Source organism: Plecotus auritus (assembly GCF_963455305.1).
Source record: "Plecotus auritus genome assembly, chromosome: 13".
Classification (NCBI taxonomy): Eukaryota; Metazoa; Chordata; class Mammalia; order Chiroptera; family Vespertilionidae; genus Plecotus; species Plecotus auritus.
In genome coordinates this window covers 16,716,513-16,741,941 of record NC_137779.1, presented here as the reverse complement: position 1 = coordinate 16,741,941, position 25,429 = coordinate 16,716,513, and the positions used below count along the sequence as shown (strand labels likewise).

The window sequence follows — 25,429 nt, the reverse complement described above, 5'->3', positions numbered from 1 at the left end:
TAAGCTCTATTGCCTGGTCCAGTCCCACCTCTGTCCTTACTGGCTGTGTAAACTTAGCCAGGTTAAACGAACTCCCCCACGTTCCAGCTTCTCCTCATTATTATCTGCCTTACAGAGCTGTTGTTTGGAATGAATGAATGAATCCATCCACATAAAGAGGTTAGGATAGTGTCTGGCTTACGGTAAGTGCTTGCTGGCTAAGTGTTGGCTGTTCATTGTTATTGGTGTTAAATGGGCACCGAATAAATATAGGAAAGGTACGCATTGTGATTACAAAGAGATGAGAGTCCTTCTGTCTAAAGGCTGCTTTGAACCTCTGAGGATAAAAAGTTCCTTGAATGGAAGAAGAAAACCCGAGCAAAACCTGAAAGAGAATGAGAACAGCTTGAATCCTGAGGTTTCAGCAACGGTTTAGGAAGTTGTCACTAAAACTCTAGAATCCGAAGGTAAAATCCAGAGTGTGGTAGTGAAGGCCTGGAAGAGAAAAGTCGCTGCTCCCTAAAAGATTTGCAAGAGTTCCCAGTTGTCTCTTTAAGGATACGAATAGTTTCAAGGTCATTGGGAAGGGTGCAGTCTATCGACGTTCCCAGCTTCCATCCTGCTCAGAAGAGAGGTACGAAAGGCCTATTTTGGGCTTTGCTGAATTTCATTTTCCAGGACTTGCTGCAGGGACAAGTCTGAAGGTCGGTGCCTGCGTGCCTTGCTGCTCCTTCGCCAGCAGAGAACGTGGTGCAGGGGTTTGATGCTCACAGTCGTCGTCCACCGGTCCTTCCAGTGGGTGTGGCGCTGGGACTTTTGTCTTGCAGAGAGCAGATATTTGCCTCTTGGCTTTAGAATGCTAATGAGACTCGCATTTAGAATTAGGCTGGATTAGTGCAGCTCTAATATAGTGCCTGATAGAGATTGGGTCATCGCCCGTGTTTAAGAAGGAGACTCTGAAATCCTGCTGAAGAGATGTCTAACAATGAGCTCTTGCAAAGTGCTTTCCTGTAATTGTAGGAAAATAACGAATGAGCGGATAACCCCAGCACTACCGTTACCTTGTGTGTTTCATCGCCTGAATTGTATGCATCACGCACTGGGAAAATCTCTCTGCGCCCTGGCCAGTGTGGCTCAGTCGGTTGGAGTGTCATCCCGTACGCCAACAGGTTGAGGGTTTGATTTCTGGTCAGGGCACATACCTAGGTTGTGGGTTTGATCCTGGTTGGGGCATGTGTGGGAGGCAACTGATTGATGTTTCTCTCTCACATTGATGTTTCTCTCCCTCTCTCTCTCTTGCCCCCCTTCCTCTCTCTCTAAAAGCAATAAAAACATATCCTAAGCTGAAGATTAAAAAAAAATAAAATTTCTGCTTATATACCCACATATCATATATTATCCCTGATTTTATATGTTAAGAGCACTTTCCTCACTCATTTTATGAATATGATTTTTATTTCAAGTATCTGTGCTCTGTTTTGCTCTCTTTCTCTTTCTCTCTCTCTATATGTATGTGTGTGTATATATATATATAGACATATATATAATTTGCACTTATTGTTTCAGCATCTTAATCCACATTTTGTCATGTTTTGAATTTGATCCACATGTATACATATTTGCTTATTTTTAAACTGGAGGCCTGGTGCATGAATTCGTGCACAGGTGGGGTCCCTCAGGGTGGCATGTGGGAATCAGGCCAAAACCCACAGTCCAACACCGCCTGCAGCTCCTACCTGCCGCTTCCACTCATCCTGACCCCACTGCGCCTGCCGCAGGCTCACACCCAATCAGTCCCGATCAGGAGAGGCTCTCACCGCAGCAGCAGCACTTGAGCCCTGTGTCTGGTGCCCTCCCTAGGGGAGTGGCCTGCGGGATCGGGCCGAAACTGGCTCTCTGACATCCCCCAAGGGGTCCCGGATTGTGAGAGGGTGCAGGCCAGGCCGAGGGACCCCACCAGTGCACAATTGGGGCCAGGGAGGGACCACAGGAGGGCTCCAGGGCTTGTCTGGCCCATCTCACTCAGTCCCGATCGGCCAGACCCCAGCAGCAAGCTAACCTACCAGTCGGAGCATCTGCCCCTTGGTGGTCAGTGCACGCCATAGCGAGTGGTTGAGCGGCCTCAGCCTATCATTAGCCTATTACACTTTGATTGGTTGAACAGTCGACCAGTCACCTGATGACTGGACACTTAGCATATTAGGCTTTTATTATATAGGATGGCTATTTCCTTATAGTGCATTAGTATTTCCTACCCTTGGTTTCATAGGTATCATGGCATGCATATACTCCTGAAGGAAACTGTGTGGAGTCCTCATTTATTTATTTAAGATTAACTCAAGTGCTGCTGGCTTCCAGGGATGGCATTATTTTATGAGATTTACACTAATCTCTGGATATTGACTAATGCATTTCTTTTCCTCCGTGTGAGAGTTTGTGACTTCAGGATTCTCCCCCCAAACAAATCTTTCTGAAATGAGTTAAGCAACAAGGATGGCAGAAGGCCCTTTCTTATAATGTACATTTCGGAATGCTACAAAGAAGTGTGGTAAAGGGAGCCCATCTTCTCCCACTGAGGTCGTCGTGCAGACAGAGGTGTGCTCATTGGTTCCTTGGAGACAGGGCACACCTAGACTCTATGCTGTTAGAGGGCAGGATCATGCCACCCGTGGGCTCGCTAAACATTTTGGGTAGTAAGTAAGCATAACGGCATTGGCACCACATGATGACCCTGTTCTTAATGAGATCCAGCCAGAGAATCTGCCCAGATCGCCATCTCTATCTCTCTCTGTGTGTGTTTCTCTCTGTGTCTCGGTCTCTATCTCTGTCTTCTCTGCCAGTAGGAAAGAGGCATTTCTTAGTTTTATGAGACATGAACTATTTTGTTGAGGGCCAGATTTATTTTCTAGGGCCATGTTTTTTAATTGCCAGAGGTGATTTGATTGTAGACTCTATCATTTGTATCGCAGTGGCTCCCCTTCTCTGAAGCAAACACTGTTCACTTGGAAGCTCCTGGCCAGGGTCCGTTCTCTTGGCTCTTTCTCTCCGGGCGGGCAGCAGAGCCTCCGATTCAGCTCTAAGCAGCTTGGCTCCTGCCTGCTGGAAGGCAGATGACCTCAGCCTGGCCCCCACAGAGCCTGCCTCCCCCCACCCAGCTCTTCCTTCCTCCAGGTGGGCGGGGCCCCAGATGTGTGCTAATGAGAGCTTCTCTTTGTTTATAGGGTTTGGGATGCTCTGACAGACAATTACATCCCTTCACTCTCAGAAGACTGGAGGGACCCAAACATCGAGGCTCTGAATGGCAACAGCTCTGACACCGAGGTACCTCTCTGCTCCCCACCTCCACCCCTATCTAATAGGGCTTGAGAAGATGTGGATTCCACTTTGAAAAGCATTTAGTAACGTACCAGTCTTCCCCATTCAATGCTCAAAGTCATTGCTGGGAAGGTAGGAGTTGGGGAGGAGGTGAAAAATAAGATGAGGGGGTACATCCGGCGTACACAAGGTGATTAGGATCATTACCTGTGAAAATGTAAATGCAGATACTTTTGTTGGTGATCTGTGTCTACACCAGGGGAATTTAGGTGGTCCAAAGTAAGAAGAGGAGAGTGGCTACCACGTGTTTTTTTTATGTTCAAGTGATAATGGTTAAAATGAACAGTCAGTCTCACCAAAACAGTGCAGAGAGCAAGTGCTGACGGATCAGGGCCTGGCTAATGGCCAGCGTTGGGGCCCGGATATGAGTGAGGTGGCCACGCAATGGGGAGGCGTTCTTTATGGAAGGCAACCAAAGAGACATTTATGTGGCCTGAGTCACATTCTGTGGTTACTGATGCCAAAGAAGAAAGAAGCATAAGGGCTTATTTATTCATTTAAGCATATATAAATAAATAAAGAGAATACTTACTTTTTTAAAAAATATTTTTTGTTGATTTCAGAGAGGAAGGGAGAAGAAGAGAGAGAGAGATGGAAACATCAAGGATGAGAGAGAATCATTGATCAGCTGCCTCCTTCACACCCCCTACTGGGGATTGAGCCCGGAAACCCAGGCACGTGCCCTGACTGGGAATCAAACTGTGACCTCCTGGTTCATGGGTCGATGCTCAATCACTGGGCCATACCAGTTGGGTGAGAATACGTATTTTGAGTTGATTTTCAGAGTCTGTGGGGAGTGACCTTTCAGAAGATCCAAACTGCCCCTCCTAGCTGATTCTATATATAAAAAGGTACACCCATTTAATGGCTAAAAGCCAATTTCTGCCTTGCTTGTTTTCTAGTTTCAGCTATAAAGGAAATTTGACAATTTCTTATGAGGAAGGGCTGTCAAATGTATGTGTGGGGGTGGATCTGATGTTCGTAAGTTGTCTAGAATTGAGTTCAGGTAAAAGAAATAGAGACAGGTTTCCCTTACTGGGCAATATTTCTGCAGATCATTGCCCAAAATAGCATAGCAGATGATCACTTGGCTGATTTTTTTGAAAAGATGGTTGCAGCCCTAGCTGGTTTGGCTCAGTGGATAAAGCGTCGTCCTGCAGACTGAAGGGTCCCGGGTTCGATTCCGGTCAAGGGCACATGCCTAGGTTGTGGGCTCGATCCCCAGTGTGGGGCATGCAGGAGGCAGCCAGTCAATGATTCTATCTCATCATTGATGTTTCTATCTCTCTCTCCCCTCTCCCTTCCTCTCTGAAATCAATAGAAATATATTTTTTAAAAAAGATGGTTGCATATCCTTCTTAACTCTTCTAATAATCAACAATCGAAAGTACTCAAAAACCTCACGGCTTCATTGGCTGGGGCAGGTAAGATGGAGACTTTGAGACTAAGAGATTTGCTAGGACACTGCTTGGCATTGATCTTGGAGGGTGTGTCTAGGGTCCTGTCTTGAACTCCCACCGCTTATTTCCTCCTGCAGTGCTCATGTATCCGGTGTTTAGTAGGTACCCAAATGCAAAGGAGAAGAGAGGCAGTGATGAAACAAATCAGGTGACTGAAATTTAAGCAGGTCCATCTCGGTGCGAAAGGCAGATTTTTTGCTTTATCTCTTCTGCCACCTTCCCAACTCATTTTGAGGAGTAAGCGTAAGGATGTGTAAGACAGCCTGCCCTTCCAAAGGACCTCCATTTATCCTCACTGGCAGATTTCCCTCAAGAGGCTTAATATTGCAGAGCAAATTGAATGACCCTGAGAAGGGAGATCTTGAGCTTGGTTCCTTGTAGAACTTCTTCCATCTAAACCCTGGGAAACGGACAAGGTAGCGAAAATGGATAGAGCAAGGCTGTCTTATTTCATCCTCCTCAATGATCTGCATTCATTGCAGCCGAAGCTCTGCTAACTGACCTCAGTTGAAAGGACTTGCTAGATCAACGGTGCTCCGTATCCCTTCTGTAACCCATGCGGACCGGACGCCCTTGGCGTGCTGAAGGCACACAGCTGGCAGGCTTCTCACTAGCAAGCGTGCACATCTCTTCTTCTGCTTAAGTGCTTCCTTGGCAAGAATCAGCTGTGTTGTTCCCAAACCGGTTCGTGCTTGTAATTGTGACTGTGACTAAGTAATCGAGTTAAATATTATAGACAGTGTTGGCTTGTGACGGCAGAGTCGTTTTTGCTTTTTTAAAATCAAAGTAACACATGCACATCGTTTTAAAAGTCAAATAATACTTTTTAAAACAATCTAAGGCTTAAAACAAATGAAAAGAGCAGCCGACCTGTCTTCCCCTACTCCCCAGAGGCAACCACGTTTATTTCCTTCAGCTGATTCCTTTGGCAGATATCTTCAATTTTCTTACGTTGCTATTTCTTTGATTATTTAAAACGCACAGTTTTGGCTGTTATCTATTACTTTGTATTATGAAAGATAATAGTCAATTCTTTTTTTAAAAATATGTTTTTATTGATTTTAGAGAGAGGAAGGGAGAGGGAGAGAGAGATAGAAACATCAATGATGAGAGAGACTCGGCTGCTTCCTGCACACCCCCTACTGGGGATGGAGCCTGCAACCCAGGCATGTGCCCTGACCAGGAATAGAAGAACCGTGACCTCCTGGTTCATGGGTTGACGCTCAACCACTGAGCCACACCAGCTGGGCAAGATTTAATCCTTTTACATCACTTCAAATGCTCCAACTTAGCCTGTCCCATTCTAGTATAGTTAAATCAATATTAGGTATACACACTCGTGTACTCTGTAAAAACTGTTTCTTGCTGAGTCATGTACAGTGTTCTAGAAGAATATTTCCTCTCTGGTACGACTTTTTGTTTAATCTGGAGTGAAGCGTTACCTTGGCTTTTCACTTGCTTTGTTCCCTTATACTAGTATATCTATCACTAGTTCAACCCCGAACCCTGAGGGGACCCTAAATCTCTCACAATCAGGCTTAAAAAAATATCAGGTATTCTATCAATTCATTTTTTTTCTAGAAAGCACCTAAACTGGTACCCTCCACCTTTCTGCTATAAACCAGCCTGGTTGTGCCCCAGCCACACAGCCATTGTCCTGGGGACTCCCTCACCTTCATCCTGGGGATTCTTCTTGCCTCTCTCTCCAGTCCTCTCTGCCTGACGTATCTTTATCTTGTTGTTTTGGGGGGAAAAACCAGTATACTGCTGAGAAAGCGTACAGCAGAATACGCGCTGTGGAATATATGAGAATGTCTCCGCTCTCCTGTCATCTGTTTGATGGAGAGTGTGACTGGATGGTTATTTTAAGTTGCAGTTTTTTTCTCTCAGAATTCTGAAGACCATGTTCTTTTGTCTTCCTGCTTTCAGGCGCTGTGAGAAGTCCCACATCTACTTAGATTCCCTGTCTTTATTTATTGTTTCTTTTTAAATATATTTTTTATTGTTGATAGTATTATGGATATCTCCCATCCCCTCCTACCCCTTTATCCCCCTCCGTCCAGCCCATGTCTTTATATGTGACTCTCTTTTGGTTCTCTTCACAAGCTTTTAGGATATTTTTTTTTCCTTTCTCATTTGAAATTTTACAGTAATGTGCCTTCTAGCGAGTTAAAAAATTTTATTTATTTATTCATTCTGCATCCTCCTCAGTGGGCCCTTTTAACCAGGAAGCTCATCACTTGCATGTTTCTTGTGCTAGTTCTCTGAAGATTAATTATTTCTGTTTTCTGCTTCTATTGAGATGAATGTACAAGTTTCCTCCTTCATTATGTTACTGTGATGAAGTACATGAATTGATTTTCAAATATTAAATCGGTTGCATTCTTGAGATAGACCTGACGTGGTTATGATATATTATTATTTTACTTTATATTTTGGTTTTCATTGTTTTCCTCACAGCTTTACTGAGGGATAATAGGTATACAATACCCGGCACCTGTGAAAGTGTGCATTTTTATTAGTGTTGATGTATGTATGTATCCGTGAAACCATCACCGCAATCAAGATATTGGGCATAGCCATCCCTCTTCCTGTTCAATCTCCAATCTCCAGGCGACCTGCTTCTGTCACTGTAGGTTAATTTGCCTTTTCTAGAACGTTGTATAAATGGAAGCATGCACCATGTACTTTTTTTTACCTTTTCGCCTGGCTTTTAAAATTCAGCATAATTACTTAGATATTTATCCATTTTATTGTATGTATTAACAGTTCATTAAAAAAATTTATTTTAATTGTTGGCAGTATTACAGATGTCCCCCATTTTCTCCCTTTTTGCCCCCCTCCACCCAAACCCCATCTTACCCCAGGCCTTCCCCACACTATTGTCTGTGTCCATGGGTTATGTATATATGTTCTTTGGTTGATCTCTTCCCATTCTCCCTCCCCTGCCGCCCGCCCAAGATCTGTTGTTCTGTTCCATTAATCCATACCTCTGGACATATTTTGTTCGTCAATTTATTTTATTCATTAGATCCCACATATAAGTGAGATCATGTGATATTTGTCTTTCTCTATGCTTATTTCACTTAGCATCACAGTCTCCAGGTCCATCCACACTGTCTCAAAGAGTAAGAGCCCCCCTTTTTTTACAGCCACATAGTATTCCATTGTGTAACTGTACCATACTTTCTTATGCACTCATCTGCTCATGGGTATTTGGGCTGTTTCCAGATTTTAGCTATTGTAAATAACACTGCTATGAACATAGGGCTGCATACATTCTTTCTGATTGGTGTTTCAACAGTTCGTGTTTTATTGCTGAGTAATATTCCATTACATGGATATACCATAACTAGAGGCCCGGTGCACGAAATTCGTGCACAGGGGCGGGTGTCCCTCAGCCCAGCCTGCACCCTCTCCAATATGGGACCTCTCGAGGGATGTCCAACTGCGGGCAGTTGGACATCCCTCTCACAATCCAGGACTGCTGGCTCCCAACTGCTCGCCTGCCTGCCTTCCTGATTGCCCCTAACCACTTCTGCCTGCCAGCCTGATCACCCCCTAATCACTCCCCTGCCAGTCTGATTGATGCCTAACTGCTCCCCTGCCAGCCTGTTTTCCCCTAACTGCCCTCCCCTGCAGGCCTGGTCACCCCTAACTGCCCTCCCCTGCAGGCCTGGTCCCCCCCAACTGCTCTCCCCTGTAGGCCTGGGTCCCCCCCAACTGCCCTCCCCTGCAGGCCTGGTCACCCCTAACTGCCCTCCCCTGCAGGCCTGGTCCCCCCCAACTGCTCTCCCCTGCAGGCATGGGTCCCTCCCAACTGCCTTTCCCTGCAGGCCTGGTCACACCCAACTTCCCTCCTCTGCCGGCTTGGTCACCCCTAACTTCCCTCTCCTGCATGCTTGATCGCCCCCAACTGCCCTCCCTTGCAGGCCTGGTCCCTCCCAACTGCCCTCCCTTCCTGGCCATCTTGTGGTGGCCATCTTGTGTCCACATGGGGGCAGGATCTCTGACCACATGGGGGCAGCCATCTTGTGTGTTGGAGTAATGGTCAATCTGCATATTACTCTTTTATTAGATAGGATAGAGGCCTGGTGCACGGGTGGGGGCCAGCTGGTTTGCCCTGAAGGGTGTCCCGGATCAGGGTGGGGATTCCCTTGGGGCATGGGGCAGCCTGGGCGAGGGGCCTGTGGTGGTTTGCAGGCTGGCCATACCCCCTGGCGACCCAAGCAGAAGCCCTGGGATCTGGGGTTTATTTATCTTCTACAATTGAAACTTTGTAGCCTTAAGTGGAGGCCTGGGCTGGCCAGGGTTTGCGGAAAGCTTGGCTTCCTCCATTGCCGGGGGCAACCCTAGCCTCCTGCTCTCTCCAGCTCTGTGGCTGCTATCATTTTTGTTGGGATTTATTTATCTTCTATAATTGAAACTTTGTAGCCTTAAGTGGAGGCCTGGGCTGGCCAGGGTTTGCGGAAAGCTTGGCTTCCTCCATTGCCGGGGGCAACCCTAGCCTCCTGCTCTCTCCAGCTCTGTGGCTGCTATCATTTTTGTTGGGATTTATTTATCTTCTATAATTGAAACTTTGTAGCCTTAAGCGGAGGCCTAGGCCGGCCACGGTGTGTGGAAAGCTTGGCTTTCTCCATCACCAGGAAAACCCAAGCCTCCCTCCTGCTCTCTCTGTGGCCGCAGCCATCTTGGTTGGGATTAATTTGCATACTCGCTCCTGATTGGCTAGTGGGTGTAGTGGAGTGATGGTTAATTTGCATATTACTCTTTTATTAGATAGGAGGATTGTGTCAGCTGATCAATTTTTCAGAAAAGCATGCTGAAAATTCAACTGTGATTGTATTAAATCTATAGATATCTTTATAGACGTAGCTCAATTTATTATGTTAATATGGTAAATTACACTAATTGATTTTCAAATATTAAACCTTTTCTTAAAGAGAAACCCTACTCACTCATGATATATTATTCTTTTTATATAATTGGGATTTGATTTGCTAATGTTTTAATTAAGGATTTTTGCTCCTATGTTCATGAGGAACCTTTTCTGTAATTTTCTTTTTTAAATTTCTTTATTGATTAAGGTATTACATATGTGTCCTTATTCCCCCATTACTCCCCACCTCCCATTCATGCCTCCACCCCCTGTTGTCTGTGTCCATTGATTAGGCTTATATGCATGCATGTAAGTCCTTTGGTTGAACTCTCCCCTTACCCCCACCATCCCCTACCTTCCCTGAGGTTTGACATTCTGATTGATGTTTCTCTGTCTCTGGATCTATTTTTGTTCATCAATTTATGTTGTTCATTATATTCCACAAATGAGTGAGATCATGTGATATTTATCTTTCTCTGCCTGGCTTATTTCACTTAGCATAATGCTCTCCATCTCCATCCATGTTGTTGCAAATGGTAAGAACTCCTTCTTTTTTATCACAGCGTAGTATTCCACTGTGTAGATGTACCACAGTTTTTTAATCTACTCATCTGCTGATGGGCACTTAGGCTGTTTCCAAATCTTAGCTATGGTGAATTGTGCTGCTATGAACATAGGGGTGCATATATCCTTTCTAATTTTCTTTTTTTTGTAATGTCATAAACTAATTTGGAAAATTTTCTTCCTCTGTTTTCTGAAAGAGTTGTGTTAGATTGGTATTTTTTCTTCCTTAAATGTTTCATAGACTACACTTTTGAAATCATCTGGACCAGGGGTTTTCTCTGTGGAATGTTTTTGATTGATTACAGATTCAATTCTTTAATAGATATAGGGCTATTCAGATTTTCCATTTCTTTTTTAGTTGGTTTTGTTAAATTGTGTTTTAAAAGAAATGTGTTCATTTACTCTGTCATTACATATATTGACCACAAAGGTGTTAATGACATTCTCTTATTCTTTTAATGTCAGTAAGATCTGTAGTGATGTCCCCTTTTTATTATCGATATTGTTAATTTGTGTTTTCTATCTCCTTTCCCTCTCCCTCAGTCTGTGTATGGATTTACCACTTTTATTCATCTTTTTGGAGAACAACTCCCCCCGCCCCCAATTATTTGTTCACTTTCTAGTTTGTAGATTTCTTCTCTTAATTTATTATTCCCTTCCTTGTATTTACTAGGGGCTCACTTCACCCTTCATTATTTTAAGACTAGAGTAGAGGCCCAGTGCACAAAATTTGTGCACATGTAGGGTCCTTAGGCCTGGCCGGCGATCAGAGCCAATCAGGGCCTTCCTTCATTCCACGCTGCCTCCTGGTGGTCAGCGCACATCATAGTGAGCAGTCTAACTGCTGGTCGGTTGAACTCCCGAGGGGACAATTTGCATATTAGCCTTTTATTATATAGGATAATGGGAGCTTTGATCATATTTTAAGCTTTTAAGAAAATAACTGTCTTAGTCCGTTTGAGCTGCTATAACAAAATATCATAAACTGGGTAGCTTGTACACAGCAGAAATCTATTTCTCACAGTTACAGAGGCTGGGCATCCAAGGTCAGGGTGCAAGCCTGGTCGGTCTGGGAAAGGCCCTCTTCAGCCTACACACTGCCAGCTCCTGCCTGTGTCCTCAAGGCTACAGGGGCTCAGGATGCTTTTTACATTTACCCACACATGTGCCATTTTTGGTATTCTTTATTCCTTCCTGTAGATCTCATTTTCCATGATTTCCTTTCAGGTCGAAACACTCTCCAGTATTTCTTGGTAGTGTAAGTGAACAGGAGACAGATTCTCTCAGCTTTCATTCGCTTTGTATTTTTCTCCTCCATCGAGGATCACAGCCTTGCACTGCCTGTGTCCAGGGCCGGAAAACAATTGGCCCATAGATTCTGGACAGATGTATAGTTGTGCATGGCAGGAGGGGTAAGTCCAGTACTAGGCACCCTGTCATGGCTAGAAGAGGCCATCTCTTCTGTTTTCACTTTTCGCAATTCCTTTTATTCAAATGTTGGACTTAAAAATGGATCTCCTGATTTTTTTTTTTCTTCCCAGTTTCTATCTACTTTTTGTTGTTGTACTCTCTAGGTCAGTGGTCGGCAAACTGCGGCTCGCGAGCCACATGAGGCTCTTTGGCCCCTTGAGTGTGGCTCTTCCACAAAATACTACGTGCAGGCGTGCACATACAGTGCGATTGAAACTTCGTGGCCCATGCGCAGAAGTCGGTTTTCGGCCTGGGCGAGTCTATTTTGAAGAAGTGGCATTAGAAGAAGTTAAAGTTTAAAAAATTTGGCTCTCAAAAGAAATTTCAATCGTTGTACTGTTGGTATTTGGCTCTGTTGACTAATGAGTTTGCCGACCACTGCTCTAGGTGATTTTTTTCCCACTCTTCTACTGAACCTCCAAATTTGCTATTCATATGTTTAATTTCTAAGAGCTCTTTCCTGTTTCAGGGAAGTGATATTTTCTTTTCTTTTAAAAAAAATAATATATTTTTATTGATTTCAGAGAGGAAGGGACAGGGAGAGAGAGATAGAAACATCAATGATGAGAGAGAATCATTGATTGGCTGCCTCCTGCATGCCCCCCACTGGGGATGGAGCCCACAACCCAGGCATGTGCCCTTGAGCGAACCTGGGACCTTTCAGTCCACAGGCCAACACTCTATCCACTGAGCTAAACCGGCCAGGGGGGAAGCGATATTTTCTTGTTACGCCTCAGAGGGCAATGATGATAGGGAGGGATTTCTTCTGCCCTCTGTATTGCTTTTCTTTTTTGTTTTTTTTTCCAAATCATAAGAGGAAGTTTATTTAGAAAGTTATAAAGGTAGTAGAAGTGAGCCAGCTGGGCTGCATGGGCTCAGGAAACAAGTTACAGAGGCAGAAGAAGGGCCCTGGGAGCTTAGGAAAGAGAAAGGCAAAGGTAACACGCCTGGGGTGGGAGGAAGAAGAAGAAGGGAAAGTGCCGACATGCTCCTGGGATGGAGAGCACACTCTATATTGCCTTTTTTTAAAAAATAGATTTTTAGAGAGAGGGGAAAGGAGAGGGAGAGAGAAAGAGAAACATTGATTGACTGCCTCCTGCACACCACCCACCAGGGACTGAGCCCAAAACCCAGGCATGTGCCCTGACGGGGAATCGAACCAGCGACATTTTCCTGCACAGGATGATGCCCAGCCCACTGAGCTACACCGGTCAGGGCTCAGTATTGCTTTTGATTTCCCCTCTCTGTATATTTGCTTTAGTCCCTGTCCCCAAATGTCTGACAATCACTGGTCGCCTTTTCTTATTTAGAAGTGAGGCTAGAAGGCCGAGCTCTTGCTGCGGGGCAGGGCTTGCCTCCTGCTGGGACACGCTGTAGAGTGACCAGCCAGGACCTGGTCATTTTGTCTGGAGACCCCAAATGTTGGCATGTATCTGTAGGTCTTTTTCTTTTTTTTAAAATATATTTTATTGATTTTTTACAGAGAGGAAGGGAGAGGGATAGAGAGCTAGAAACATCGATGAGAGAGAAACATCGATCAGCTGCCTCCTGCACACCCCCCACTGGGGATGTGCCTGCAACCAAGGTACATGCCCTTGACCGGAATCGAACCTGGGACCCTTCAGTCTGCAGACCGACGCTCTATCCACTGAGCCAAACCGGTTTCGGCTGTAGGTCTTTTCCTTAGGTGGGGGTCCCAGCAACGCACTGACTACACAGTGCAGTCTTCCAGGGTCTAGTTTGAGGAGAATAAGCCTGCAGGCTGCTGTCCTTGGAGCCAAGTCAGGGAAGGAGACTAGGGGTCTATGGTGAGTCGGTAGATGTTCACCTAATCCCTCTGTTTTTGGTAAGATGCCTCACCCCTTCCTCCAGGTGGGCTGGGCTCAGAGACCAATGTCCTCAGAGTGAAATCGTTAGTGCTTTTGATGGAGAGAGGGTGGTTGAGGCCTTTCTACCTGGGAAGAGAGACGAGACCTGGGGTCTCACCGCTCCTGGTGGAGAGTCCTGACAAATCCTTCTTTTCAGCCCCCCTCACCCTGCTGCCTGAAGTCTCCATTCCTGAGCCTTTCAAGGGCTTCAGTGCAAACCCACATACTGTCGGCAGCTTCCTCACAGGGCTGACCCCTCTCGTCGGTGACGTCAGCATCTGCTTCCTAGCATCTCTTCTATTATCGTCTTTTCTCCAGTTGGTTTGTCCCTGTGGGGCGGTCCTTTTTGATCCCTTTGCTCTCACTTAAGTAGGATTTCAGGAGGAAGCAGAGGTGAATGTGTGCGCTCAATCTCCCATGTACCTTCTACTATAAACACGGAAATGGGAAGTCATTTAAAAGTTGTGTTATCACATGGATGATGCAAGAAAGACGATGTGAAATTCTACTCAGAGGCCCATCATTGAAGAAAATGCCTTGGCCTTCTATGAGGAGCTTGGTGAATAAATAAATGCACGTTTATATTTTTATATCAAAATAATATGCTTAAGCTATGTATATATATATATTTATTATTATTCACAATTTCCCACTTTTATTGTTATTTATCGATTTGAGAGAGAGAGAGGAAGAGGGAGTGAGAGAGAGAGAGAAACATCGATTTGTTGTTCCACTTATTAATGCATTCATTGGTCGATTCTTGTATGTGCCCCTACTGGGGTTCAAACCTACAACCTTGGCATACTGGGACAACGCTCTAACCAACTGAGCTACCGGCCAGGGCTATTGGTTTTTTAAATTAATTAACCCATTTTGTTCCTGATGGTGCTGTAAAAGATGGTCTATTTCATCCCTGTAACTTTAATTAATAGGAGATGGTGGTCGTCTTGGACAAGAGGACATGGAAGTTCAGGATAGTAAGTTACATCTTCCTGTTCCAGGCGACTGGCAGCTAAGTTACCTGTGGAGGGGGAGTGAGAGTGCCCCTCAGTCCCCTCCTTTTCATGTGCTCGTTAAGTCTTTCAACAAGCATCTGTGGCCACGTGCTGCCTGCTGTGCCCTGAGTGTCTCACTCTGGGGATGCGGAGGCATTGACTTAACCACACAGCTGTCTCCTGGTTGTTCACAGGCACAGAAGGGATATGGTTGCTTTTTCCTCGGGCCTGGAACATGGTGACTTTTTAAATTTTTTCTACTTTCGACTGGAGGTGAAAGTGTATCTTTGTCCTCTTGAGTTTGGTCAAGAAGGCAGCCACCCCTGTGGAACAGTCATGATGAGGGGAAGGGAAATGTTGGGCAGTAGCGACTCCCTTTCTTATGAACGGGGCACTGGATGCTTTCACAAAAGGCACTGGTTCATAGTCGCATTGAACACAAGGACTCGCTGTAGTGTTGAGCCTCACCCGGCTGACCGTGCACGGCGCAAGGGGAGGTTCTCGGCGTTTATCTTCAAGCTCTAGGCTCCCAGGGTACAGTCGGAAGCCCCGGAAGAAGCAGCTTGCTGACTAGCATGGCCAGGTCTCTTTCTGACTCTCGGTTTCCTTTTCTCAGCTCTAGGAAGAGTCACTTGGAAGGGTCATTTTTCTTGAAAGAGCCCGAGCTCACTGTGACAGTATGACACCCACTCGCAGTGTTGGTCTCCGGAGAAACTGAGGCCCAAATGACCGGCCTGCAGCTTGTTCTTGACTTCATCTTCCCATTTTCACCACCTTCCCATAGTCATACAGAGGCTAATGGAACTCCTTGTGGCAATTTCTGTCAATGTCGTGTATTAGGAATAAGTGTATTCATGTACTCTTCCATATACATAGTGCTTATCTGTCTCTATCATCTATCTCTCTATATCTATCATATACTTATTTAAAAATGTTTTTATTAATTTTAAAGAGAAGAAGGAAGAGGTAGAGAGAGATAGAAATCAATGATGAGATAGAATCCTTGATTGGCTGCCTCCTGCACACCTACTGGGGATGGAGCCCACAACCCAGGCATGTGCCCTGACCGGGAATTGAACCCTGACTTCCTAGTTCATAGGTTGATGCTCAACCACTGAGCCACATCGGCCAGGCCTGTCTAACATACTCTTATCCACATACATAAGTGCTGTCATTTTTCAAAAATCTTTCTCTTTCTGCACTAGTCCCCTTCTAGCCTTCCATCTCTGCACAGACAGTGTCGGGCAACGGAAGGCAAGTAGGAGTCTGTAAATGACACCTGTAAGGAGAGAGGCTTGTGGAGAAGCGACAGCAGCTATTGGAGCAGAAGAGAGTCCGGCAGGATTGGGAGAAAATGTGGGATGAGGGGCCTAGAGAGAGAGGGGCAGGATGAGAGAAAGGAGGAGGGAAGGCCAGGGATAGGGTGGATGTGATGAAAGCAGACAGAGGAGGGCTAAATCATGTGTAGGAGCCGGGGCTTTCTGGGGAATACTCTGTGGGTGCTTCTCATTTTATTTTATTTTATTTTATTTTATTTTATTTTATTTTATTTTTAGTGGCAGACTTCTGAGATCCGAGAAAATATGGCGAGTTCATAGTACAAGGAACTCACAGTAACTTTCACAGGCTTGTAATTGATTTTCAAATCTCTTTTAACCCAAGTCTGACAAATCAGACTGTGGGCTTCGTGCCAGAGAAGGGGCGAGGAGAGAGAGCTCTGACTAAGAGGCATTCACGCCACTGCCCGTGACATTTGAGCATCAGAGGCTCTGTCCCCAAAGGCTTCCCGCTTGCCCTCCACCGGGGCGCACACCCAGGGGACCCCGGGGAGGGAGATGGCATGGTTGAAAGGTACCGTATTATTTAGAAGGAAACCCACTAAAATCGGCCTCCTTTCAGAATGGGAACTATCCATTTTTAAAAGACTTAATGTAAAAAAAAATCAGTCTGGTTATAGACTAACACTTGCTGTCAGAGGCTTATAAAAAGTAATCCAAACAGAAAACCCAAAACTCTGTTTTCCCTAGGAGCCGACTTCTACCACAGGACTTTCTGGCCCTAAATAAGTTCTGCAGGGAAGGCAGGGGTGGGTGGGAAGAGATGAACCAAAGAACTTGTATGCATATGTGCATAACCCAAGGACACAGACAATAGGGTGGTGACGGCCTGGGGCAGCGGGGGTGGAATGGGGGGTGGAGGAGGGCTAGAAGGGGTCCATAGGGAGAAAAGGGAACATATGTAATACTTCCAACAAAAAAGATTAAAAAATAAAAAAATAAAATGTAGCGTTAAAAAAAAAATAAATTCAACAAAGGAAAAAAAAGAAAAAGAGAGGTGTGGTTGGGAACAGCTGTGGCTCCGGGGGGTGTGTCCGCGTGGTGGGGAGCCGGGTACCAGGTGGCTGCCACAGGTGGTGGACTTGGCAGGCACAGGAGCATCTGGGTTCCACAGCGGAAATAGATGTCACCATCTGGCACACAGTCCCGCCAATGACCCCATTCCCTCCCGGTCCTACCCCTCAGCCAGGCTGAGCGCAGATGGCATTTAATACCCGCTTGATTAATTTTTTTATGCCATAGTCCTGGTTTTAAGCAAATGGAGACAGACGGGGTGTGTTTTGTGAGGGGTGTCTGCCAAGGTGGCGCTCAGCGAGGAGGGAATGGTTTCTAAGGACAGACTGCGTCTGGCAGGACGGCTGGGGTTGGAGCCGGGGTGTTTCCCATTAGAACGGGAAGGTACAACCCAGGAGAGAGGCCGATGATGCCAGCCCCTGGCGAGCGAGCGGAACTGATTCCTGGATGGCGGGGCCTCTGCCGGGAGATCTCCCGAAGGCACTGCGCCAGCTCCTGTGTGATTTGCACGTCCGGCTTCCGGACAGAGGCCGCTTGTTCGGCGTTGAGTGGTTGATGTTCTGCAGGATGTGAACATACATGGCGGACCGTGGCCATCTTGGATGCAGTCAGGAAGCCTGATAGGCCATGACTGCCTGGTTGGACAGCAACATCTATGATCTCGATGGTAGAGCCTCTGCTCACAGCAGATCAGAATCTTACATGGGATGGTGGGATTTTGGAGACGCAGGGCAGATGATTGCTGTTTGTTGTTGTTGGGTTTGCCCGTTGGTTCATGTGGTCAGGCTGTTCGGGGGCATGTCCCAGAGGGATCGTTACATCCTCCATCAGCTGTGACACATGCCTAGATTCCCATAATGGGATGGTATTTCACCCGATCCTAAGAGCATGACTGTTGGACTGGAGAAGCCCATCCTTTATTTCATTATTTTTTAATAATATGTTTTTTATTGATTTCAGAGAGAGGAAGGGTGAGGGAAAGAGAGACAGAAACATCAATGATGGGAGAGAAACATTGATCCGCTGCCTCCTGCAGGCCCCACACTGGGGACGGAGCCTGCAACCTGGAATCGAACCGTGACCTCCTGGTTCATAGGTTGACGCTCAACCACTGAGCCACGCTGGCCGGGCGAGAAGCCTGTCCTTTAAAATGCCTAATGAAGTGAATTCTGGAAACCAACTCCCGGTTGGAGCTCCTTATCTACATGGGCAGGCCTTTGCTGCAGGCGTGGGTCACAGCATCGCTCACCCGGAGAAGGTTCCTGTTCACACAAGGATGACCCGTCTGTGGGTCAAAGAACAGCTGCTCCCTCTGAGTCAGAAAGTGCTGCCACCCACCCCTCGTTGTCTGTTTCCTTCCACCCGCGCTCAGTGGCGCATGCGGTGTGGCAGGGGGCGCGTGGGAGAGGGACAGAACTCTGACACCTCTTCAGACTCCCCTTTACCCAGTGGATGGCCGGAGTGGCCCCTCAGGCAGTGTCCCCTGTTGTAGAGACTAGAGAGAATGCCTAGCTCTGCTGATGGTCAATCAGAATCCCATCCCCCCTTCAGATCCATGACAAAGAGGAGGAAGAGTTCAATGAGAAGAGTGAGCACGATTCTGGGATTAATGAGGAACCTCTACTCACAGCAGATCAGGTATGAGTATCTCCTTCAGTTCTTGGAATTTTTTTCTTTATAAAAATTAATTCATTTCTTCTTTCTTTTTTTGTTTGTTCTTGGGATTTAAAAAAAAATCTATTTTTATTGATTTCAGAGAGAGGAAGGGAGAGGGGAAGAGAGACAGAAACATCAATGATGAGAGAGAAGCATTGATCGGCTGCCCCCTGCACGCCCCCCATCGGGGATCGAGCCCGCAACCCGGGCATATGCCCTGACCGGGAATCAAACTGTGACCTCCTGGTTCATAGGTCGACGCTCAGCCACTGAGCAACACTAGCCGGGCAGGAATTTTTTTAATGGCGACAAAATTTAAGATAATATACTTGTCACATTCATTTAAGGCAGAAGAAAAATGTATGGTCTTGTGGTGTCTGTGTTGATGACTTGGAGTGTCTTTCAGAAGGTATTTCATTTCTCCTTATGCCTCAGTTTACCCACCTGCTGTAAACAGGAACATAACTCCAGACACTTGGGTTGGGTGGGCTCCGTATTGGGTAACAGCCAGAGGCAGGCCCAGTGTTGACTAACTACTTCCTGCTAAAACTCTTACTGTAATTCACGTGCTTGGAGTCCAGACATGGAGACGCGGGGCCCAAATACCTGTTCTTCCAAAAATGGAAGTGGGGGGTGAGGCTTCAGCGCGATGGCTATTTTTCTCCTATTTCACGGAACACAGAGGATGCTGAGCCTTCCAAGAGGAGTCTTAGAGACACTTGTGTCTCTTTGTTTGTAAAAAAAAAAAAAAAAAAAAAAAAAGATAGTGCTTCACATTTGATCGAGATGATTGCATTTCGGCTTGAATAATTTATTCCTGAAGGAGAATAATGGTGGCTCTCTGGCTTCCTTATCGAACCTTTCAGTCAACAAATATTTATGGATGGCTGTTTTGAGCAGGCACCATGCACGTTTTTTTCACAAAATAATTCAGAGAAAAGTCCACTGGGAGGCATGGATGCCAGAAAGAGCTTTTCTGTAAAAGGAACTCTTTTGTGTCTGTGGTCCAAGGTGGGATGTAAATAGGTAAGGATCAAGAGATTGAAGGGAACCAGATGAAAAACGTAGGCGCTACCAGTTAATTCTTGCGAATTTTAGGAGAAATTTGATGATAACTGCTCTGACATCAAGAGAAACTCAGCTGGACAATTAATTCTAAAGGGGCTTGTGTCATTCGGTTGCATCCTGTGAGTGGCTTTCCTGTGAGTGAGTCAGAGATGGGGTGTCCCCTGAATGTGTTCGTACAGATGAGGAGGTATGGGACTAAACAGCCATTGTTCTAAAGGAGGGGACGGCACGTCTTCTTACCTCTGGTCCAGCCTACCACGAAGACCCCAGCCCAGCGGCCTTGGAGCCGGAGCCTGTCACAGCATCGCGAACAGACAGATGCAGACATCAGGTCACCGTGGTGACCAGGCTTATTTTTCAGAAGCAGCCTTTGCTTATTCACTTCCTTTATGTGCAAACGATTAATGTACAAAGTCGCTCACCCCGTTTCTTCTGGCCGCCATCTAACATCACTCTCACTCCCGGGAGCGTCCCCTCCCCAGTCTAGATCGGAGCTGGATTTCTTACCTCTTTTCTGCTCTCTACACCCTGCACACCCTGTTATTCCTTTAGGAGCTGTATGTTCGCTTGTTGCCAGGCAGCTTTGGTTCCTGTGTAAAACCTGGAGAAGTAGCCATTTCCTTCCGTGTGAAAAAACCCTCCACATTTTGAGTTGTTCCAGGAACACTGTTTCTTTTTTTTTTCCCAGTCACAGGCACGGTGACAATGAATGGGCCGGGTTTCGTGTTAAAGTTGGCGGATGAAACGTTCTCCCACTTAGACACAAAGTGCTCATCAGCGTTTCCTTCCAGGCGGCTCTGCCTCCTTCCCTGAAAGCGTCGTGTATTTCCGATACAGCACTCATCTGAATGCTGTTCTTGGGAGAAGCTTTGCATTAAGGAAAGGAGCGTGTGCAAGCCGTTGGTCAGGCCTATTTTTATTAGTATTTAATACGTATTAAGTAAGAGCACTGCTTTAGGGATTTTACAGACAGCAAATGAGACATGTCCTTACCTGACCCAAATTCCAGCCAGAATGTCCCTCCAGCAGAGGACAGGGTCACTTAGTGTCCTGTGGACCTCCCTCAGGTCATCGAGGAGATCGAAGAAATGATGCAGAACTCCCCGGACCCGGAGGAGGAGGAGGAGGCCCTGGAGGAGGAGGACGGGGCCGAAACCTCCTCCCAGGCGGACTCGGTGCTCCTGCAGGAGATGCAGGCCTTGAGCCAGACCTTCAACAACAACTGGTCCTATGAAGGTGAGGGCCGGGGGCGGGCTCGCTGAGGATGGACCCTGCCCCGGGCCAGGCGCTGGGCACATGCCTCACTATAGCTAATAGAACCTCGCATCCAGGGAGTTGGCAACATCCTTCTTACTGGGCATCAGGGGAGAAGGTAGCACTTTCTGGAAATGAAAAGGTAGTTGAGCAAAATTAAAATGGTAAAACTGAGCAAAGAACATGACGTAATCAACGAGGAAACACCCACAAAAGGTAATAACGACAGCTCATGTTTTTGGAGTGCTTCCTTATTCTTTTTTTTTTTTAAATATATTTTATTGATTTTTACAGAGAGGAACGGAGAGGGATAGAGAGTTAGAAACATCAATGAGAGAGAAACACAGATCAGCTGCCTCCTGCACAACCCCCACTGGGAATGTGCCCACAACCAAGGTACATGCCCTTGACAGGAATCGAACCTGGGACCCTTGAGTCTGCAGGCCGACGCTCTAGCCACTGAGCCAAACCAGTTAGGGCTGGAGTGCTTCCTTATTCTAAGATGTTCTACGAATAATGTCACTTCATCCCCACACCAACCCCAGGACTGAGCTGAGTGTTCTGAGAGGTTAAGCGACTTGCTCAAGTGGGCCACTGTTGCAAAAATATAATTAAAAACAAAATCTCCTTTGCACCCAGAAAAGCTTTCCCCAGAAGCAGAGGATGAAAACTGTTCTGTTCTTGAGTAAGCATTAAGCCAGAACGGGAGGCACGCCATGAGCGGCCGCTGCAGGGGCTGCAGAACCAGAAAGAAATCTCACTGTTGTCTAGAGCCAAGTGGATGCATCTACTCCGTTCAGTACGCTCTGCAGTTTGGAGTCAGGTCCCGTTATCCTCCTTGATGATTACTCTTCTCTCTTTTCCATCGATACTTTTTCCATTGATTTTTAGAGAGAGTGAAAGAGAGCGGGAGGGTGGGGGAGAGAGAGAGAGAGAAACATTGATGTGTCACATTGATTGGTTGCCTCCCCCATGCACCCTGACCAGGGTTGGGGATCGAACCTGCAATCCAGGTTTGATGTGCCCTTGACTGGGAATTGAACCCGCAACCCTTGGTGCGCAGGCCGGCGCTCTAACCACCGAGCAACTTGGCCAGGGCGATGCTTATTTTTCAAAGCAGTGACTCCCTGGTTCTTGAGGAAACAGTCCTGAGTCCTGAGACTGGCAAAGGCTTTATTCGGCCATGAAAACGAGTGACATGCATTTGAACAGGACAGAGAAAGCCATTCTGAAAGGAGAGGGAGGCGGGGGAGAGGGAACGTCTCACCCTTATTTTCACCCGGAGAACCAAGCCTCTTCCTTCCCCCTTGCATTTCCCCTCACACCACATTCGAGCGGAAGGGCTGGAGCCAAACCTGAAGCCAGGTGGGTCCTCGCTCTATCTGTGTATCGTACTGATTCTCCCACACAGGTCTGTAGTAACTAGGATTGTGCAAAGAAACGGGTGGATGAGGAATGAAATGAAAAAATGTCGCACAGCGAAGGCCAAACTGGGTATAAATTCCATCAGTCCGCAGGGAGGATGATGCTCTTGCTGGGGAGCAGACCCATGAGGGTGGGGTGATGGGGACTCAGAAACGGAGAGAGAAGGAGGGTGGGTCTGGGTATAAAGATCGGTCCCAACATGGATTAGAATAGCGGTGAAAACGAGGCATGAGCTGAAGAGCCGATGGGAAGCGAGCCTGGCTGTCGGGACAGGCAGGGCGTGACCGGCCGGAGGAATCCGTGCGGAGCCGAGCGATGGAGCGCCCTTGGCTGTGGCGCTGCCTTCACGGCTGCCCGGTCGGGCCTCTCCCAGCCACACTGAGGCCCAAACACAGACAAGCTCAGCCAGAGAGCAGCTGCAATGCAGAGTGAAATGGCAAACGCAGAAGGAGGAGGGCCGCTCCGGAACCAGATCAAGGGAAGTATCCGGCAAAGCAGAAACGAAAAGGGAGGGAGATGGATGCTGAGGCAGAAACAAAAGATGCCGTTAGAAAGGGGTTCATAGGCCATGAACCCATTTTAAATGAAGAAGCCTCAGGGGGCAGGAATTCAAATAAAGTGGCCTGGGTCTGGTGATCTCGGGCCCCCTTCCCCTTTTCTGGCGTGGCAGACCACTCTCTCTCTCTTTTCTTTATTTCAAGAAAAACAATCTTAAATATAATAATGTTACATGCAGTAAACACCAATTATTCAAGAAAAACGATCTTAAACATAAGCATGTTACATGCAATAGCAGACCACTCTCCTCCCGCTCACCAGGGTTCACTTTCCACCCGAGTAGCCCGGCGTCCGCTCACGCCCCCTCTTTTGGATGCAGGCGAGAGAGGGCCTCCACGCGCCCTGCTAACCTCGCCCGCTCACGCCCCCTCTTTTGGATGCAGGCGAGAGAGGGCCTCCACGCGCCCTGCTAACCTCGCCGTCCGCTTGCTCAGCTCTGGGAATCGGCACCACCCGCTATTGCTCTTCAGCGCCAATGCCAAATCCCCTCTTTTTTTTTTTTTTTTGTTTAAGAAGTATTTTTATTGATTTCAGAGAGGAATGGAGAGGGAGAGAGAGAGATAGAAACATCAATGATGAGAATTATTGATCAGCTGCCTCCTGCACATCCCACACGGGGATCGAGCCTGCCACCCAGGCATGTGCCCTGAACCAGGAATCAAACCGGCACCTTCTGGTTCATAGTTCGATGCTCAACCACTGAGCCACACTGGCCGGGCCTAAAACCTCCTCTTTATACTCCCCCCGCCCCCCCTGTCCCACCCTTGACCCATTTCACATGAGAAATATTGTAGAAATAGGACAATTTGGAAGATAGAACAAGGGATCAAGAAGCCACGTGTCTGTCCACACACTTTTTTAAAATGTATTTTATTGATTTTTAGAGAGGAAGGGAGAGAGAGAGAGAGAAACATCAATGATGAAAGAGAATCATGGATTGGCTGCCTCCTGCACGCCCTCTACTGGGGATCAAGCCCGCAACCCAGGCATGTGCCCTTGGCCAGAATCGAACCTGGGACCCTTAAGTCCGCAGGCTGATGCTCTATCCACTGAGCCAAACCAGCTAGGGCTGTCCACACACTTTTTTGTGGGTAGAGCCCATTGGCTTCCTTGGGGGCTTTTTCTTCTTCCCCCTTAGTTTCCCCACGAGTGTGCTTTTTCCTGCAGACAGTATACTGGCCCCGCCCTCCCCGGGACGCCCCTAAATTGTGAAGGTCTTTCCTGGCCCTGTGCGGAGTGGGAAGGGGTCTCCCCTCGAGGGGCTGTCCCACCTGAAGTGGCAGCGGCCCCGGAGCCTCTGCAGCGGCTCGGGCTCGGCCGCAGGTGCCCCCTGTGGGTGTCTCCCCGCAGGACTGAGGCACATGTCCGGGTCGGAGCTGACCGAGCTGCTGGACCAGGTGGAGGGCGCCATCCGCGACTTCTCGGAGGAGCTGGTGCAGCAGCTGGCCCGCCGGGATGAGCTGGAATTCGAGAAGGAAGTGAAGAACTCCTTCATCACGGTGCTCATGGAGGTGCAGAACAAGCAGAAGGAGCAGCGGGAGCTGATGAAAAAGAGGCGGAAAGAGAAAGGCCTGAGCCTGCAGAGCGGCCGCGTGGACAAGGGCAGCCAGATGCCCCTCAAGGTACGTGATGAGCACCCGGCCGGAAGCCTGTGCGTCCCCCCTCGAACCCGGCACTCCAGGTCCCGGTACCAACCCTGCAGCGGACAAGAACAGACTTCTCCCGAGCAGTGGCTGATGGGACGGACTCTGGCAGATGGGGGGAAGGGGTGTGAAAAGGGGGAGAAGATGCGAGCTGTGTCCTCCCCTCCTCTGCCCCACTGGAGGAGACAAGGTGTAAACATGAGAAAATCACCGAATATGTTCTCTTAGTCAAGACTTTAGAAAGTGGGGTGAGGGCATTTGGGGCTGGAGAAGTGGAGCCCGGGACTCTGGGTCAGAAACCCCTCCTCGCTGAGCGCAGAGTCCTGACTCACCTCGCTCGGATGTGGGTAGGGTGTTTCAGATCGAAATGATGGTGCTTCGTTGGTACATGGACAGGATTCTTCAGAGCAGAGGCTCCGAGCCAGGGAAGCTCAGCAGATCAGCCAGGGAGGTTTTCCAGAAACCTTTACCTGGGCTCTGTCCACACCCGGGCACGGCCTTGCTGTGTGCGTCTGGAAAAAGCATCTCAGACAAGGGCAGCTGCTTGACATTGGCCCTTCTCTCTCTTTTTAAAAAAAATATTTGATTTCTGAGATGAAGGGAGAGAGAGAGAGATAATCATTGATTGGCTGCCTCCTGCATGCTCCCTACTGGGGTTCTAGTCCACAACCCGGGCATGTGTCCTGACCGGGAATTGAACCCTGACCTCCTGGTTCATAGGTCGATGCTCAGCCACTGAGTCATACCGACTGGGCCATCTGCTCTTCTCAATGGCTCGGCATTTTGTTGTCTTCCCTACGATATGTGCATCATCATCTGTCCCCGTTTCACTGTACTGCTTCGTTTTACACAGGAAAATGTGGGAGTGCATGGGGGTCTTGTTA

General features: G+C 47.4%; 1 protein-coding gene across 5 annotated transcripts in view; it reads left to right on the top strand.

The window, feature by feature from the left end:
• The window catches only part of FEZ1 (fasciculation and elongation protein zeta 1), a 113,319-nt gene that overhangs the window by 79,281 nt on the left and 8,609 nt on the right, over positions 1-25,429 (top strand). For all 5 annotated transcript variants that reach the window (XM_080650417.1, XM_080650418.1, XM_080650419.1 and 2 more), the window contains 4 exons: positions 3,201-3,300; positions 18,493-18,579; positions 20,733-20,901; positions 24,253-24,524. In XM_080650417.1, the coding sequence (XP_080506543.1) occupies positions 3,201-3,300; positions 18,493-18,579; positions 20,733-20,901; positions 24,253-24,524 (628 nt within the window). The remainder of the gene's footprint in view (positions 1-3,200; positions 3,301-18,492; positions 18,580-20,732; positions 20,902-24,252; positions 24,525-25,429) is intronic.